Source organism: Mustela nivalis (genome assembly GCF_964662115.1).
Source record: "Mustela nivalis genome assembly, chromosome: 13".
NCBI classification, from domain to species: Eukaryota; Metazoa; Chordata; class Mammalia; order Carnivora; family Mustelidae; genus Mustela; species Mustela nivalis.
The window spans coordinates 12129386-12149062 of NC_139032.1; the positions used below are offsets into that span (position 1 = coordinate 12129386).

Genomic DNA, 19677 nt, shown 5'->3' on the forward strand with positions numbered 1-19677 from the left:
TCAGTAGAAATGTTACTATTCACTCATCAAAACAGGACTTGACTTCACCCATGGCCTCACTCTGAACTAAACTTGGAGGTCACAGGGGCGTCAGAGACCAGACAATATGGTTCTGCCTTTGTAACACCCAGGGTGGGCAAAGGCTGGTGGCGTGTGTGTGTGTGTGTCTGTGTGTGCACCCGCACGTGTATGTGTGTGAGGGATTGCCATCACAACTTAGGACAGGCTGGGGCTGTTTAATTAAAATATAATTAAAAATTCTGGACTGGATTGGAATTCTGAACTGGAGAGTTGGAGGCATAATTTGGCTGTGATGACGAATGAGTCACCCCTGTAGGCCTAAATTTTGACCCTGGTCACCTTGCACGCCTTTTTAAATGAAAATGTAAAAGAACTGCAGAATGATAAATCTGGCCACGCTCCTGGAAACAGTAAATGCTCTTCCTGGTCTTGTAACACCATCTTTAATTCTGGGAAATTATCCACTGGGGTTGGTCAGTAGTGCTCGCTTGGAGGAGTGGTAAGACCACTGTGAACTATCTGAACACTTATTTTGAATGCTTTTCTTCCAAGGCTGTAGGGGGACACTAGGCCCATTTTCCTTTCTGTTGAGAAATGTGATAAGCATCATTTCATTTTTTAAATTCTTTGTAGCCACATCTTTAAATGGGTACTTTTAATTGAAGCTGTGGCCAAGGATGACGTGTTGGGTCAGACTGCTAGACAATTGTGCTGACACCAGTTTCCTAAGCCCCTGGAGCGATGAGTTTTACAGCAAGAATTTCACACATTTCCGTATATGTGAAAGCTCCCTAGAAGGAAAATACTCGGAGAGCAAATGTGTGGTGTCACTGGTTATTGCATTCCTAGTGGCTGACCCACAAAACTTTGGAAGTGAAAAAGGCCATTGCAATTTAGTCTATGTTGTTTTATGTGATTCCTCGGTGTTAAATATCAGGTGCATCCAGGTGATAGCTGCTGGCTGAGAAGTCAGAGCCAAAGGTTTAGAAATATCAAACTCCACAGAGCATATAAATAGGTCAGAGTAGGGGGTACTCTCTATATTTTCTGCCAGAATTATTTAGCATAAAATCTTCTAGAGGCAACGAGATAGGAATCGTCTAAAGCAAAATGTGTTTCCTGCAGGAGGGGTTGGTTCTTTCCTTCCTTTCCTATAGGTCTATGATCGGGTCCAGAAGTTTCAGTGATATATTCTAGTTTTAATCTCTGTTTCAGAAAGCCCTCCCAAAAGTACTGCAAATTCAGTGGCCTGAAGATTAAAAGGTAGAAAGTAGAAATCAATGGAACAATTACCAAACCCCTCAAATACCTTACCACGCTTATGGAAAGCTGCCTAGTAAGCCAACGTCTGATGATTAGTTGTTTTGTTCGGTGAAATGGATTTCATTTAATTTCGTATTTGGTATGTGTCAGTCAGTGGCGAGTCCCAGATTAAATTTGCATAATTCAAAGACAGACAGACAATTAAAAAAAAATCAAATTCCATCCCCAAACGTTTGAAGAGCATACGATCATGGATGGACGTGTTGCCAACGGACTCCGCACCCACGGAAGCACCCTCCCACCCCAATCCTCCCCCTGGCCATGCTCAGAGAATGAGGCTTTCACCCAAGCGGACTCAACAGTTAGAGCTTTAAGTGTGACAATGAAGCAGAGGAACAATTACCTAAATTATATAAAAACTGTAATCAGGGGCTCAACCTGATCTAATATACAGTGAATAGCAAGGGAAAACCTGAAGATAATTATGTGAACGACTGGAGAGGTTTAAATACAAGCCCTTAATTAGGTTATACTTACCTGGTCCACAAGTCAGCTCAGCATTAATTGGAAGAGATGGTGATTAGTAGCAAAGAAGATTCTGTACACTCGAGTCCCGCCCTGCCCCGTTTTCTAAAGAACCTATAGCCGTAGCCCCAGATAAAGAAGAGTCTTTGAGAGACGGAAGGCCCGATCTCTACTGTGGGGCCGCATCTCGTGACTGCTCTCTAAGTCAGTTTTAAAAGGTTTCCGAGAATGCATTCTACTAAGACAATGTCTAACCCAGAGCTTTAGTATCTTATCTTCTTCCTTGGTCCTCATATTCTCACATTTAGGAGGCACCCGCATGAACTGCCGGCTCCCCCAGTAGCCCAGGAATGGCATTAGGGGCCTGCAATTTGGTAGGGCCTTGGCTCGGTGCCGAGACCAGAAGGGAATGAGGATCCCTCACTCACTGTCAGCTGTGGGAGTGTCTCCTGCCTGGGTCCCGGTTTCTTTGTGAAGTGAGCAGGATGCTAGACCCAGGGCTACTGCACGTTCCCAGGCTTGTCAAGCCTGGGAATCGAGGACAGGATACCACAAAGTGCTGGGAAAAGCTCGGAAAATGGTCCCATTAACCTAGGATGTAATTTTACAAAGACCTCCTCCTGCTCATAGCTTTTGAGTTTAATTAACCTCATCAAATAACAGTAATTTTCTAATTCTACTGCAAAGTTTTCAAAACCCTTACAAGAGAGCTAGAATAGAATAGTAATTAGCTTCCCTTCAAAGCATCTATAGTCGATACCAAGTACAGGACAGAGAAGACACAGAACTGACGGCAAGTCTGGAGGGGCCCCGGTTCAAGAATTATCTATGTCATTAAATAACCGAGTAACTCTGGGAAAAGAATTTAACTTCTCTGGGCTCTGGTCGCCTCGTCTATAAAACAGGTAGGGTGAGATTACTTAGTACTTTTTGAGCCTGGCTGAATAGAATAACCTGGCTATTTAAAAAAAATACTTCAAATGCCCAGGTTCCAACCCAAACCAATGAGGGAGACTCTCTGGGAGTGATTCTTGGCCACGGGCATCTGTAGCAGCCCAAGGTCATTGTGATCCCCCAAGCAGAGAGCCACCGTATCAATCTTTCCAGCATTTTGGGTGACCGAAGCTCTGTGATGTCATGCTGTACTTCCTAGGGGAAGACACACAGACATAATGTCTCCGAGCAGATTATGGTTTCCCTATGGCCCACCATATTTTAATAAAGATTCTCTTTTCTCCAACTGAACCTTCTACCAAACTCCGGTGGATTGTACCTCATAATGTGTCCAGACCACAATGGCATTTTGAAGACCCAAATGCCTCATCTTGGGCTGTCTTGAAGGTAAAAATTAATGTTATGTATATAATTAAAAAAAATAAAAGTCAAAATTGATCTGCCCTCTAGAAGTTTTTTGCCCACCTTGCTAAAAATCATCTCAACTTTCAAATATTCTTGTCAGGAACACGGATCAAAGACGCCAAGTTAGCTGACCTGTTTCCCTTCAATCATGGTGAACACTTAGCCACGCCTTCCCCATCTGAAGACCGACTGACATTCTTTAACAGACAGTGGTTGCTGATTTTTCCCTTTGTCCAAACGGCATGCCAGTTCGTTGGGGAGGGCAAGAAGTAAGGGAGGCCTGCGTTGGCACAAAACCTGCCTGATAAAGCCAGACATCTGACCTGCTGTCAGCCCGTCCCTTGGTCTAGACAGGAGAATCAGAATAACTCAAGGCCGGGTATTCAAAGTGGACAAAATGTTCATTGTCTCTGGATAGGAGGGACTCTCACTCGCTAAAAATTTGGTTGTATGAAGAAAAAAAAAAAAGTAGAAGAAGAAAAGAAAGAAAGAAAACTGGTCCTCGTTTGGCTGATAAGACTCTGAAAGAAAGGCTTCTCCTCATGAAGTCTGCTAGGAGACCATCAAGGACACGCAAGACCTAATCTGAGGGCCGGCTTCATGGTCACACTGCTCAGAAGGGCAGTGCTTAGTCTAATGCTCTGCACCTGCTATCCTGAGGTCCTTAACAGTTTTAACCTTGAATCTGTGTTTTGTACGTGAAGTCTGATGGGACAGGAGAGCATGTGCAGAGGGCTTGGGACCTCAGCTCACACGTGGTCCACGGTCCCACATCCCACCCCTTCCTGCTGCCTCCCTGGGACAGGGGATCTCAGTCACCAGCCCCCGCCACCAGTGTCCCTGCTGGTCCAGCCTCCCCATTTCAATGTCACCTAGGGCAGCAAAGGAGTTTGTGCCCCATCACTGACTGGGACCTGAGCACTGGCGAGGACAGGGGCGGGGTTGGGTATATTCCTTGTAGCATTTAGAGACAGAGAAGGAAGTAGCTGTCTCCAGTTTAGGCTGCCCAGGCCATGGTGTGTTTCCTAGGTGACTTGCTGGAAAGTCTCACCCACACCAGATCCCGAGCAGGTCCCACGACAGAGACAGCCATTCCCTGGATCGCTGCCTGTCTACTGTGAGTTGGGGTTGTCAGCCATGGGAATAAAAGATGATTGCTTTCCCTGCCCCAGCTGGGGGCCTACACTTTCATTTTACACGGGGATCTACAATCCTGTAGCTGACCTTTCCTGATCTGATGGCCGACAGATCGTTCTACATGTCACAGAGCTATGTGGGGCTTGGGGAGGGCTATGGGAGTTCAATGTCATACATATTCACACTCCCAGGGCAGAGCGGAAGAGTTGCCTCTTCAAGTTTTTCTTCTTCTGCCAGTGTCATAATATACACATATCATGTATCAGCTGTGCGACGTGCGGCACAAAGCTTGCGGGCCCCATTCAAGTGCCCTATGATGACACTGGGTAGACACTCCATGATGATCACCATCTACTAACCCACTTCCTCATCTGTGGCCTGTTCGCTCATCTGGGGTGGGGGGCACACTTCATTCTCGGCATTATCAGAGTCTCATCTCCAGCCAAGAACTTTGGCCCCTCATGGATTCTTTTCCATCCCTTGGCTTACTTTTCTTTTCTTTCTTTCTTTCTTTTTTTTTTTTTTTTTTTTTTTGCAGCACTTTTCTTAAAGGATGAACTTAGATGACTTTTAATGAATGCATGGGTCTAGAGGATCCCCAGTGTATATGGTTCCATCCCATACTGTGCATGGGAACTGTGCTGAGCTGGGGACTTTACTGGCTTTGTGTAGGGGAAATACATCCCGTGGGTGGATGGGGACACTGCCACATTTCCACTGCCCTTGGTTCTGTAGAGGCCAACACTAATTACCTCCCCCCATGGGCCACCGTTTCCCCCAGGCCTTACTGGGGGCTGCACACGGCAGCCTTTTCTTCCCAATACACGGCTCAAAATTGTTCTTACTCTAATGTATAGCTCTGGACTGATTTTATTAGGGGAAAATGATGAGAATAACTCAGTCAGTCATTCATGGGGAAAAAAATCCTGTAGCAGTTCGGGGAATAGAGGGAAAGAGGAAGAGAGATGAGAGGGAGAGAGGTGGCTTTTTCCCCATTTTTAGTCTGTGACTAGTGTAAAGTGGCTTCCCTTGCATTTTGCAGTATGCTGCTCTAAGCAGAATTTCCTCTCCAAACTCGGAAAGCTTCGCGGTGTGCCTGAGCGCAGCCACTGGTCCGCCCTCAACTAACTCTGTCTGTCAGAAGCAAGCCTGTTGACATAGAGCATTTCTAGAATTTCCAAAAACATATGGTGTACTGTTCTCCTGGAAAAAAAAAAAATCTGTCGGCCAAGTAGGGAGAGTTTCATGATGAAAGCTGCAATTTAGAAGCAACAACTCTTAGAAGTAAAATTTGTATTATTTCCTAAAGCCTCTGTTCCAAACAAAACACTTTTCATATGGAGCTCCTCTCCTGAGCTCATTATTGGACACAGCTGCTTGGGGCAAAAGCACTCGCTTTAGACGGCAAGATCTCTGGTAGGACAGTCTGGGATGATCATTTCTACCTTGAACTGAAAGAAATGCTAGTTACCGGCAGAACAAAACAGAAACCTAAAGGTAAGAATTTTTTTTTTTTTTTTAAACCAAAGGAGACAGAAAAACATGCCCTAAGGGATGAGACCCAGAGAGTAACAGAATAAACATGGGTCACTGTAGAAAGCTACTTGTTATTATTATTTATAACAACAGTCACTGTGTCCAGTAACCATACTAATTATTTAAAAAATCCTGGGAGGAAGCTTTTCTTCCTCCCATTCTACGGAGGAGAGCAGATATGCACAAGGCCAAGGTTATCAGAGCCCCTTGCCCAGCTGGGATCGGGCAGACGTGGGATCAAGCCCAAAGGCTCCCTCTCCGGTTCTTTGCCCGAGATGCGAGGAAGGTGTGAGGAAGACCTTGGGAAGCGACGGCATGGGTTTCTGATTACCATGGCTTTGTTGGAATGGCCACCTCCTTGGAACTCAATGGTCCCAAAAGCATCCGTCGGGCTGAGCTGTGTGTGCTTGCTGATGGACCACTTCTCGGACTGGATGTCATTTCGGGAGAGGCGACTCTCATTTTTCTCATTCTGAAGAACGGAGATACTGGGAGTGAGGCCCACATGCTGGCCGATGAGACGCCCACAGCAACACCTGCAACAGAAGAGGTCAAGGTGAATCCCTTGTCTCTGCCATGATTGGAGCCCGCACTTCGGACGACCCGCAGGAGACATGGACAGACCGTAGCCAGCCAGTCAGCTCTCCGGCCGCTCCGGCAGAATCCCATGATGTGGCTGTATGAGGCAAATAGTGAACTCAGGATTTACTTGCCATAGCAATTTTCTTTTCGGCCCCTTCTCATTTCCTTTAGTTGGAGAAGCTAACATGCCTCCCGGCTTTCTCCACCCGCCTCTCTCAGACCTGCCATATTGTTCAGGATCAGAACCTGGACACAAAAGCCCTACAGGTTTTTCTACCTTTCACTCCTCCCGTCGATCAAATCTTGCATGAAAGCCACTGCACATTTAAATAAGGACTCTCACTCAAACGTGAGTCACAACCTAACTTGTCTGTCCCCGGCTGACATTCACTGTCAAATGTCCAATTCTGGGAATAAAAACCTACAGCTTAAGTGTTCCCAAAGAAACAATGAAAATATTATTCACAAGATATTTGAAAACAAAATTCAATCTTCACATCATGGAAACGGCCTTCATGCTTTCCCATTACCACTATTAAAACGTTAGTAATAATACTGGTACCACTACTAAAACTGTTAGTAAAAATACTGACACATAGTTATCACTTATTAAATACTAATGATGATCACATTTATTTTATGAATAAAATATTGCAGTTTTGAAGGTTAGGAATAATGCTCAAGGTTACACAGCTAGTCTATATGACTCTACAGACTATATTTTAAATTGTGGGGCAACTGAGTGGCTCGGTGGGTTAAAGCCTCTGCCTTTGGCTCAGGTCATGATCCCAGGGTCCTGGGATCGAGCCCTGCATTGGGCTCTCTGCTCGGCAGGGAGCGGGCTTCCTCCCCTCTCTCTGCCTGCCTCTCTGCCTACTTGTGATCTCTGTCAAATAAATGAAAAATATCTTTAAATTGCTTGGTTACGTTGCCTTTTCATAAAGGCATTTCCAGACATTCAGATTTACTACATCCCAAATGCTTCTTAGCTCATATGTTTTAAGGCAAAATGAGGGAGGTAAGGAGAATACTAAAGGTAAGTAAGTAGGATACTACAAACGTGCTCGGACAGGAATTTGCTGGTCAGCAATCTAGTCAGTAATCTGCTAGGAGTCTTTTGTTTAAAAAGCTCTTTTTCATTATAGCAGAGAATGTTGGTACAAACCAAGCATTTTGATGAAATGCCGAGAAGAGAAAATCAGTAACCATACTAAAAATACATATAACCCACTTATAGATGGTGATTAATTCCTTCCCAATGGGGTATCTGTTATTTTGTACAGGCTTTTAGAGAATTAACCACAGGCATGGTATATTATGTGGGGTATACATAGAAGATTGTTACAGAGATGCCCAGCAAATATAAAAAATAAAAATCTTTGACATTGGTTCCCTTGCAATGGATAGTCATTACTATTGTAGTTCTCTTCCCGTAATTGCTACTCTGTGTTCTCACTTCATTATAGAAACAGCAAGATTACCTATGGGGGTCTTTGGTGCTGGGTATGATGTGAACACATTCTCTTTTATAAAATGCTCTTTCTATCCAGGATTTCTGAGCCTGAAAAAAAAAAAAAGAAGAAGAAGAAAGGTGAACATAACCTTGACGTATTCTTGTCGGGGAAGCAAATTTTCATAATCATGTAATAGACTAGTATTTCATAAACCAAATTGAAATTGTGGTTACTTCACACATAAACGCTGCATATAACAAAATCAATTGCTGCCAGTACCTGTTGATTGGGTTAACCTCGTAACATTGAGTCCAAGAAAATGACCATAATAAAAAAAAAAATGTTAGTGATGGAACCATATACAAATTCTTGATCATTTCTGAAGGCAGAGAACAATGCTATTTATGGAGGAAATGAAAAACACAGAGCTACGGTATGTTTATATCCCCATACATAACAAATATTCAGGGGCAAAAGGAAATACATGTAAATCAGGATGAAGATCTCATGGCTAACACTTCCATTTGATTTTCTTTGTGGAAAGAAAGAGAAACTGAGGTGCCTGGGGCATTCAGTCAGTTGAGTGTTCAGTTCTTGATTTTGGCTCAGGTCATGATCTCAGGGTCATGAGATCAAGCCCCACGTTGTTGAGGAATCTGCCTGAGATTCTCTCTCTTCCTTTGTCCCTCCCTCCACCTCTCCAAAAAGAAAGAAAGAGAGAGAGAGAGAGAGAGAGAGAAAAGTGCTAAGAGAATTACAAAATTCAAGAGCTCTATTTCATCATGACGTTTTTTCCCCAATAATCCTAATTAGCCGTGCTTAAATGCCAGAGGAAAAAAAGGAAACAGAAGCATAAGGAAGATAAATGCCTTCAACACTTAGTCCAGAACTTCACAGGTAATGCCTTTAGAAGGAAGGAAGATAGCACTCTTTCTTTTCCTTTCTTTTCTTTTTTAATTCCACATGTCTTTCAGCACAGGAAACACAGCTTCTTAGAATGGGCATTGTTGGGACTGTCCACCAGGAAATCTGGGCACTGAGATTGCGTTCCCAGAAGGATAAAGGAAGCTCCAGAAGACTATACCATCTTTGTTCCAGAGCACAGTGTCCATCCCACAGCCCTTTACCTCTTTCTTTACCAGTTTTTGACAAAGTAGAGGAGTTTCCCATGAGATCCTGTAAGCTACACAGAAGATTCCTTTTCTAAGCATTTAAGACGGAAGTTGTTAAAGCAACGCGTAAAATTATTTCCATATGGTATCATCTTTTCTTTAACACAGTATCAGGGCTAAATTTATACTCTTGAAATTCTTGCACTCTTGCACTCTTGCACTTTGCACTTTGCACTCTTGCACTTTGAAAGGGCCAAAGTGCAACTTCGTGGTTTATTTGGCCTCCGTGTCCACTGCTAACTGTTACAAGCCCCCATATGTTGGCTGTAATTGATACTGACTCTGCCAAGGACCCAAACATCTATATAAACTGTGCCAAGGTCTAGTTTGCTCCCAACCCTTAGTCTCCCATCTCTCTCTGCTCTCCTGATGGAGGCTAGGCAAGCATACAGCACAAAAGGCAGGAGTTATCTCATATGACAAAAACATCGTAAAAGTAGCAACATGGGAGATGCTTGCATTTCTCAGTGTTTATGCACTGTCCACACGAAAAGGAGCGCCCAGCCTGCCTCGAGATCCCTGGGTCCAGGTGGCCCTCTGCACCCTCAAACCACAAAAGGTAACATTTGCAATTCTGTTTGTCAGCTGGGCATGAAGAAAGCCCCAGTGTCTCTTTACAAAGATTTTTCTTCTCAAATATATAGGAAAAGCAAGTGGCTGCATCTTTGCAACAGAAATAAGCCGAGCAGCGTAGATAACCAGGCTTTATCTTTGTGAAAAGCCTGTAAGTTAAACTATTCACAGGCTGTGATTTTTCCTAGACACTGAATACTTTCATTGATAACATCTCTTGGCAGAAAGATGGTAAAAATATTCCTCCCTGGACATTTGAAACCAACTTTCCCTACACCTCAGGGAGCAGGAAAGGTAGAATGCACTTTCCTTTCTTCTTTGTGGCCCACTTTGGCGAGAATTCAGAAGGATCTTTTGGAGAAGATTCTGCAAATTTGGGGCAGTGCCAACCAATACTCCCCGAGAGAAAAAAAGGCATGGCAGTATCACCAATAGAGCATGAGGTGTGCCATTAGAAACAGTGGCATGACTGGGGACTCTACAGCATGGACAGAGTCACATAATTTTGGGGGTCCTCAGTTTTTCTCATCCATAAAATGGGCACAATACTAATAGCTGCCACTCCAAGTTGTTACCATTATTATTTGGGCACTGTGTTTCACTTCAAGAAAAGGGGCCAGTGCTGGCTCGGTTCTGGTACTGAAAGTTCAGATGCAGATTCAGAGAAGATCACTACGAACCTGCTCTCACAGTCTTGACCTAGTTTGATTTCTCTTTGTGTTGGGGGATCAGAGGCTCTGAGAAGGCCTCGTTGGCCACAAAAAAAATGGCATACAGGAAAGTTATTTAACTTCCCTGAGTCTTTTCTATTAACATGAGGATAATCTAGCTGCCTCATAACACTGTTGTATTTACCAAAGCATGTGATTCAGGGACAGCACCTGGGACTCAGGAGCCACTCAATATTTAACATTTATGAAGGGCTCCTCTTGTGCCTGGAAGTATGCCATATATGTATTATCTCCATGGGTCCTCATAAGGACCTCATGAGGGAAGAGCTACTTTTATACCCGCTCTACCATTGAAGGAGTTGAGGGAGAGAGAGATGCAGCAGGGACACTTTAAAGCCAGAGTTTGAGCTTGTGCAGTCTGACTAGAGTTCACACACTTACCCATTCTGCTAAAATGCCTTTCCTCATTATATATTATTGATATTAAATACCCTTGATCTGGCAATACCATCTGGGCATGCTTGGGATTGCCTTGGTTTTTAGACAGAGTTGGACTCCTAGAGGCAAACCTTAGACCCAGCACATACTGCACCTTTCTCTCCTCTTTCCCCTGCTCTGTCCCCACATGTGGAGTAATACATACTCTACTCTGCGTTCTACCTCTCTCCTTAGGAGGGGCATTAGGAAGACATTGTAATAGGAGCAAGAAGTAAAAGGGGGGGGGGTCATTATAAGAGCTCTAACAAAGAAAGGTGATTCCAACAGGATTCCTAACTTGAGAATCTAGAGGACCATGACATAAGAATTAGACTTTCCAAGGACACCTTGATTATTTGTCTCACTCATGGATCCCAGCTTCAACTTGGAAGGCCCTAGAAGTTTTACTCAGAATTACTACATAGAGAAATGGCCAACTGGTTAGTTTTTAAAAATAAAGTAACTTGACTTGTTACAGTTTAGAAACTTAATTGCCTTCCTGAAGCCAACAATCTCACCTCACTGTTAGTGAAAGGAATGAAGATCAATTTCTATTTCTTACTACCAGCAGCTTAACCATTTCCCTTGCAAAGGCATGGAAAATTGGGAGGAGGGTAGGGGAAAGAATATAACAGAAAAAAAAATCTTTCCAACATTCATAATTGAATTTTTTTTGCAAAAAAAAAGTATAAAACATAATGGAAAGAGCACATGTATAACACATGAATTAGAAATGCTACAAAATATTGTGCATAATTGATTATGCTCTACTGTGGGCTTTGCTGTATTATGCTTTAATTCAGGTCTTCAATGTGGATAGATATTAGATTTTTAAAATTATTTTCTAGAAGAGAATAAATTTGAAGTATAATCACAGTTTAACTTGTTCCCCAAACTAATTCCTTTCTCTTTTGTCCAAAGGCTTTGAACTGCTCTGCGTGAACTTCATACTTGGCTTAAATATCCAAGTAAGTTAGCTCAGAATGGCTATCCTTGTTGTTAGAAAGCATGAAATAGTTTTGACATGCCACAATTCTCACTGACCCTTTAATTCTCTTCTAATACAAAACTTCAATGGACAGGATGCCCTAAAATCTTTTCTTTTTAAATTGGCTTCGGAAGTCTTGTGTACTCTTAGAAAAGATGGCTCCATCGGACCTTAGAAAATCACTTTGTACGTTCTTTTCTAAAGGTAGAACAGCCACATCACCATGACTGAGTTCATGAAGGGCGATTTTCTTTCTTGTCTTTCTGCATTATCAGTCATGTGTGATGTGTAACAGGGAAGTGGTTTCTAAGGCTAATAATTAAAGGACATCATATTGCAAACAAAAACGAGGACATTTGAGTCTTGAACAAAGTATCATGATTACCCTGAAAGAATAAAGCACTGATTTTGCAAGTAAAATGTACAGTCAATAAAGGATACAAATGATAGAAACAAACAAACAAAAGCTGTAATATTGCCTCTTAAAGGGAAAAAAGTTTTTTCACTTGGTCAAGTTTCACTTCTTTTTCACAAAGGTTCTGCTGCAAACATTCATTCTCCCGATGATTCTGATGCTTCATACTCCTGATTTCCACCCCCGCCCCCTCCCTCACCCCCAAGCTACAGGACCAAGAACTTCTCCAGGCAGGAATGGTTGATAAGCACATACATCAAGTATATGCTAAATCTGTCTCCAAAAAGTCTTGGAAACCACTACTGTAATCCAGCTTTTAGGAAGGTAACTTAACAGAACAACAACCCAGACCAGTAATGACAAGATGAGAGACAGCAAAAAAGAATCCACTAAATCTATAGAACAAACTGAAATTTCACCATGTTCCCTGAGACTCTCCTGTTTCAGTTGTACGCTCTGTCCTAATCAGAACAAAAACACCAAAGACCCAAAGGGAATGAATGCCTGTATTCCTTTTTGACTCTAGCTTTCCTTCAGCATCAACCTGGGCAATCTTTGGGTCTTTCTCTAGGTCCCCCGGATCCACTTTTGGGAGGTTGAACAAGAAGAAAACAAGCCGAAATCATTTTACCTGAGCACCGACTCTGGGTGGTGGCAAAGGCAGTCCCACGAGCAGCTCCTGTTGCTTTCATTTTGCTGTGTCTGGGGCTGGTCATCCCGTTAATAATGCTCTTATGACCGCCCACTGGAAAAAAAGCCACTTGCCCAGCTCTTCCCCCAAGAGACGTTTCAAGTAAGCAATGAACTTGGGCAGATTAGCCCCTTGGAATGTGCCGCTTTGGGATTAGCCTCACTAAGAATCCCATGGACATTCCCTTGCAGCCCTCAAACACTGCTTGATTTGAACATCTAATCTGACGCCAGAAGAAAAACAAATCCCCGGAGAGATCGGATTTAACTGGCACAAGTCCTGACAGGCTCCCCGCACCGCACCCCCCCTTTCCTTTTTCCATTTTCAGAAAGAAGGCTTCTGAAAGTGTGATAAGGTGTTCTGAGTTCTGAAAAGTTCAACTCGGGAAAGCAAACCCTTCTAAGGAAACTGTGTATTAATGCTCCGAGTGGTTCGAACACACAGGGGGCATTGTTCCTTCCTCCCCAAAGAATGGGAAGATAGCGTTTCTTTAAAGTGGAATGGCTCAACAACTCTGCATGTTTCAAAAAGAATAGTTTGGTCCTCAAACCTGAGCTCAAGCAGGATGAAGTTGGACTTTGCCAGTGGCTTTCCACAACTTCTAAAATGTCAATAAATGATAAAACTTGTCTGATGGCACCTCCCGTCCTTGGTCCCTCCCTTGGAATTGCAAATGTGTGATTAGAAACCTACACTCTCCTGTTTCCCGGTGACAGCGAGGAGCGGTGAGCATTCCAGGGACAGAGACATGGACTGAAAGCAGTCACACCAGTGTGGTTTGTGACCTGTGGCAGCCCAAGTGGGAGCTTCTGGCTCACACAAAAAGGGCTCTCTCAAACATCCCCCGGGGGTGAATTTTTCAGATAACAGTAGCTCTTACCTACCTAAGTGAACAAACTGAGAGAGAAAAGACTCCACTTTCAACAATGCACAAGTACTTTGTATAAAGTAAATCTATAAGCATGTCCTCTCCAAAGGACTGCTCTCTCCCCACAGACAGAAGCCAGAGCAGAGAGGGGGTGTTTATGCTCAACAACCTGGGCTGTGAATCTGTGAGGGCAGGGCCACTTTGATCTTCATTTTTCCTGACAACACCTAGTAGGTGTTACTTGAACGCTTGCGTGACCCAGAGGACTTACCTGGAACTTGGATGGAATCCTTCTCCTTGATTCTCTGCTGTTTCCAAGACTGATCTCCTTCAAACTCTGGTCTCTCACATACTGAGGTTCCCCAGACACAAGAATCAATAAATTGCTTAATGACCTTCAACCGAGGAGGCAGCCCAGTAAACAACTTACAAGTGGGACACCAGACTGAGCTTTACCCTTAAACACAGCATGGAGAAGTCCCTTCACTTGTCTTCAGGAGTTTGGCTACAGAATGGTTGTAGCGACAGCGTTGACGACGTGCATCCCCTCTTTTCAAGCAGTGGGAACACTCCCATGCGTTCTATTCTCAGGGACTCACCAGAGATGCGAGCACAGAAAGATGTCCATTGCGGCTTTATTTATAACACAGATAAATTGGAAACAAAAGTCCATCAATGGGAGCCAATTAAACTAAGGCTCATTGCACTTGAGGATCAGAATCCAGTTTCAAAAGACTAATTACCTACAGAAATACACATTTTCACATTCTTATGTGTGAAAGTGGGCATAAAATAGTAAGTGAATAATAATTAGAAATTTTAAATACATACAGACATAATAGGTAGGAACCATATTAAAGTGGAAACTGTGGCTAATTTTTATTTTCTTCCTTTTAAAAGTTTTTCTACATTTTCCTAAGCCTTTTTCTCCCCTATAATCATATATTTGTAGTCATAAAACTATATTCTTTGTGGTCAGAAGGTTGCCAGTTCCTCCCCATCCCCCACCATCGCCCCAACTATGAAGCTTAAGATAACAGGAAGTCCCTGGGAAGAGCAGTTCAGGAAGTGACGTAGGAAGAATTCGGTCAAAAGAGAGAGGGCCTGGCCCGCTTAGTCAGGACAGCATGTAACCTTTGATCTCTGGGTGAGGAGGTGAGTCCCACACTGGGTGTTAGAGATTATTTTGAAAAAAATAGAGAAGGCTCAGTGGGGAATATGTGGAAAGAAAATTTCTACAATGTCCTGGGTGAGTCTTCCAGAAGGAGGAGTTGGGGAAGGGAAGAGAGAATAGCAGGAGAAAGACCAGAAGTAGGAGGGACAGAAGGGACAGAAGGAGGAAGGAGAGAGGAGGAGGACGTTGGCGGGCGGGTAAGCACCTGAGAGACACGGGGCTGGTGGGCTGTAGACTATCTGTGTGACTAAAGAAATTGGTTACGGATGATCCCTCCCATGTAAGAAACATGAAAAATTCATCTTTCTTCAACCTCCTTCCTCACCAGATGCTACTTCAACCCGTCATCTGACTGACTTTAAATCCTGAGTTCCCTCACATTCATACTGAGGGTTTTAAATACTGCCTCTGGATTTTTCCTAATTCTGTTCCCTCACTTTTACTCATTTTCCCCCCTTTTTGCTTACTTTTCCTTTACAGAAAGAAATATTTGATAGGGACAAGAATACGGGGCGTCTCCATGAACTTTATGCCAAAGACACAAAAATATTACCACCAGAAGCACGAGCACTTTTCTTTAAGAGAAAGGGAGGCCCCAGGTAAAGTCAGGCTGATGTTTTCACGTGAAGCCACAGAGGATCTTCGGGACCCTTTGATTTGAAAAGGTAATTAGTTCCAAAGAGACTCGTTGCTCTGGGCCACACTGTCCATATGGATCTTTTTAAAATCTTGTGCATCACCCAACAGTGCAACTCCTGACAGGGTGTATTTCCAGCCTGTTTCAGATGTAGTTTAGAGAGAATATAATTTGAATACCAACAAGAGGAAACCACAAGGGTAATGCTAGCTGTGGTTGTTCCTTATGTAGTGGCGGAATACCTTATTCCCCTAATTCATCATTAAAGAGAAAAGTCACACTCGAATAGAATACACTAAAAACTTTCCACGGGCACCTAACTCAATTTTAAGAATGGAAATCAGATTTCCTACCAGTAAAAACTAGGTTTTAAGATGGAAAAACGCATATTTCACCATTCAAGGCATTTTTTTTTTCCCTGTGATGTCCACATCTGATGGCAACAGCAAGAAGCAGCATGATACGGAGGAGGACTCAGCAGACATTTTCTCAGAAGGACCAGATGGGAAATCATTTAGGCTCTTTGGGGGCCATATAATCTCTGCTGTACGGTTTGGCTCTCATACTGTAGTGCCACAGAGGCTGTGGGCAACACACGAAACAGCGAGCATGGCTGTGTCTCCCTGAAGTGGGCAGCGGGCTGGGACTGGTGTGTGCTGGTCAGCCCTTGGAACAGGGAAAGGGGGTGTTCATGATGGGGTAGCAGGGGAGGGCTGGTGGCCCGAAGAACCAGGCTTTCCTGGCACCATTCCTTGCGACTCCCGGCTCTTCCTCGAGCATGTCAGGCAACTTCTCACCCAGGTGCCTTTGTTCCTGTTTCTTCTGCCCAGACAGCTGCATCCTGAGATCCCACAGCTTGCTCCCTGCACACATCCGGGGCCACTAAGAGACGTTCCTCGACCAGCTCTTGCAAGGCACACTGTGTCTGTCTCACAGCCCTTCACATTACCTGGCAGTACATCACATCCTTACGTCATTATCTGTCTACTGTCTCTGTCCACCCCTAGAATGGGAATGTTGAGGACAGCGATGCGTTTTGTGATTTCTGTCGCCCAGGCACCTAGAAGTGTGTTTGGGACATCATAGGCATACATAGGGGCTTAGGCACCTTGTTGGACCTCCTTACACATTAGTTTCTCACCTATAAGATGACAGAAGCAGATGGACCTGTGTTTCCTAAAGGGGGACTTCAGAATGGTACCTAGATGTGCATTTTCAATAGTTGGGTTAAGGTTAAAATATAATATACAACCAAAGGTTAACTCCGCAACTTAACAAATGCTATAGCTCGGGGGACCCACGTTTTCCCTTTGGGAGTCATGAAAAAATATGTAATAAATTAGAGTAAAAACCATTTGCAGGTAAGAGAAAAATCATGACGCAACACAAAGGAGAATGAAACTGGGGAAATGCAGGACCAGTCCCTCGTAAGTGTTCCTTATTTTCATTCTGATGCTTGAAAATGAAAACCAGCGGCCTCCAGAGAATGCTGCCACCAGCACATTCTTCTTGCAGTGATCGGTTCAGCGGCCACTCCTTGGCCCGGTCCCCTCCACAGCACCCCATCCCCAGCACCATCCAGGCAGCTCAGTATTTAAACTTTTAGGATCTGGTCCTGGAGGTATCTTCGTTGGATCTGTCAATTTTCCTCCGAATCTTAGAACATATTATGCTCCAGTAACCTGAACTATTGACTGTTCCCTGTGCACCAGGCTAGTCCAGAATTCTCAACCTCTGAAGACGTCGTCCCATTAGTCCGGAATGCCAAGTTCCAGGATCTGTACTTCGTAAATACGTCTTGGGTCCTCCAGACTCTGGACAACACTGTGTTCTTGAAGACGCTTGGCTGGGCACTGCCAGACAGAGTAACTCATCACGCTTACTGTTCCACTTCCGTGCCTTGCCCACACTTCCATTGGGGAAAAGTCATACAGGCTTATTCTTATTTATTTTCACATTGAAATATATAATCAACCAATGACCATACTCAGTACTCTGGGTCTGTTATGGTGCTGCCTCATCTGGAACATGTTCCTTTTCCCTTCTATTTGTTACCCTGGCTTCTATGGGAATATGAACGAAAACCTCATTTTTAATAAATCATCTTTGGGGGATAATTCTTTGTGGACTGAAATTATTTGTAAGAAATTTCACTTTATAGTCTCTACACTTCAATCATATACACCTTAACACAAAGTTAAATTATATTTTGTCACCAGACTGGGAAAAGATTCAATAAGTTATACTTTACAATTACAAAGGAAACTCATTTTTTTATCAATGGGTCATGCCAGGTAAATTTTAAATGCGTTCAGAATTCTTCCATAGAGGTAACATGAATATATATAAGAATGTTAATCTCAAAGGCATTTTCACAAACCATTTAAAAATATATTTCCAGGTTTCTTTGGAAAACTGTTTCTTCATCATAAAGCAGCTAATCACTGCTTGGCAATAACATAAATTTCTAAAGAATTCTACAGTTCACGAATGCTTTCCCAAATAGCATTTCATGAAATATTCACAGTAACTCTGTAAGGCAGGTACTATAAAATTCCATTACTCGAATAAAAAACTGTGGCTTACAGAGGTTACAGCATGCCGAAGTTACACATCAGCCGTCAGGCTTAGCCAGACAAGTCCCACGCCCTTGTGCTCCCTTTCGCTAGGGTACAGAGAGCCCTGCATCCCTTTACACTCTGTGACTGGTTTTAGGAGTGCTGAATGATCTTTTTTCTTCCTTGTAGTGGAATAAGTGCATTTTGGTCATCCCGATCTTAATAAGCATATACATACATCATCAAGCCTAATACATTACTGAAATATTGCATGGGGATGTAGGCTTCTATTTCAAAAGCATCCCAATTAGAGTCCATTTGTTTGAATGTAATATAGCTCATTTCCTACCTGGTACCATAAACATTTAAAAGCCACATACCTACTCTTAGGGACTTTATTGGCTCAATTGGCCGAAAAACAGAATCACAATAATGCCGACCCTATTTCAAAGGTAATGGGAAGATGAACTTGACCAGAGAGGAGAAAATTGCAAGAAGGAATTATGACCAACCACACTATGGGAATGAGATTTGACCACCCCCACCGCCGCCCTGCCAACCCCAACGACAAGAGCCAGGAAGTTTAAAAGGACGAATTATTTGTTAGAAACACCTGTGTGCACAACCAGTGATGGGGTGGGGTGGGGGCCGGGAGGGGGTGGTGGTTTCTCTATTCATGGAGGCCGTCCCCAGGGGAAATACAACTTTATTTTCTGTGGAGTGAAAGAGGAGTGGGCGCCACCAGACGTCCTCCTCTGTGCTCTTAATTCTGTTTACCTCTCACTCCTCATTCCTGCCCTGCTCTGACTCTGTCGGGAGCCCAAGAAACTAGGCTGAGTGGTGAAATGGAAACATGTTGTGTTAGGTAGAAATGTGGAACTTAGGTGACAAACTGTATCACAGATTCAGAGGCTAATTTCCATTTTGTTTACCTCTCTGGCCCTGAAAGGAGAAAGATGTTGAGAAGAGCATACGGATGGAAACATAGTTGCATAGTATGTATATACAAATACAGATACATAGTATTTGTATTTGTAGTAGAGTTCCCAGGCCAGGATTCACTGCAAAGGAAACCAAGGCCCCTTTCCCTCTCCTTCTCTCTTTCTCTCTCTCTCGATATATAAATCAATATATAGATACCCCAAATTTAAAACACATACACATATATATTCATATTTCTATATTGCTAATAGATAATACAGTCTACATTTTATGTTACTATTTTGATATTGTCCTCATATTTTATATTTATTTTGAATTTCACACATTTTATTTATAAAATATATTTCATAACATATTAAAATGTATTTAGAACATCTGCATATACTTCTGAATATTTGTGCATACACATATACATTTTTCAACTATTTTTAGTTTCTTTATCATCAGTCCTAACTACTTTAAAGTCTTCTGGTTTATCTGAGATACTGATTTATCTTAATCAAGGAGTGATTTCAATTCTCAGGCCAAACACTGTGTCCTCACAAGGGACAGGCTTAAATCTGGCTGTGGGCTTTTATTTCTGAAACCTTGCTTTTCTTTATCCATTCAAAGCTGTTGAAAGGCAGAGCCCCAA

The 19677-nt window shown here is 43.1% G+C and overlaps 1 protein-coding gene across 20 annotated transcripts in view; it reads right to left on the reverse strand.

Annotated features, from left to right (window-relative positions):
• TRPM3 (transient receptor potential cation channel subfamily M member 3) overlaps positions 1-19677 on the reverse strand; it is a gene marked incomplete at its 3' end in the record, with an annotated part of 782399 nt that overhangs the window by 245665 nt on the left and 517057 nt on the right. For 19 of the 20 annotated variants that reach the window (XM_082696689.1, XM_082696696.1, XM_082696693.1 and 16 more), the window contains exons 2-3: positions 7905-7984; positions 6173-6377 (exon numbers count right to left, since the gene is read on the reverse strand). In XM_082696689.1, coding sequence (XP_082552815.1) covers positions 6173-6377; positions 7905-7984 — 285 coding nt within the window. Of the gene's footprint in view, positions 1-6172; positions 6378-7904; positions 7985-12804; positions 13033-19677 lie in introns of those variants that run through there. The other variant, XM_082696687.1, reaches the window with a different exon arrangement.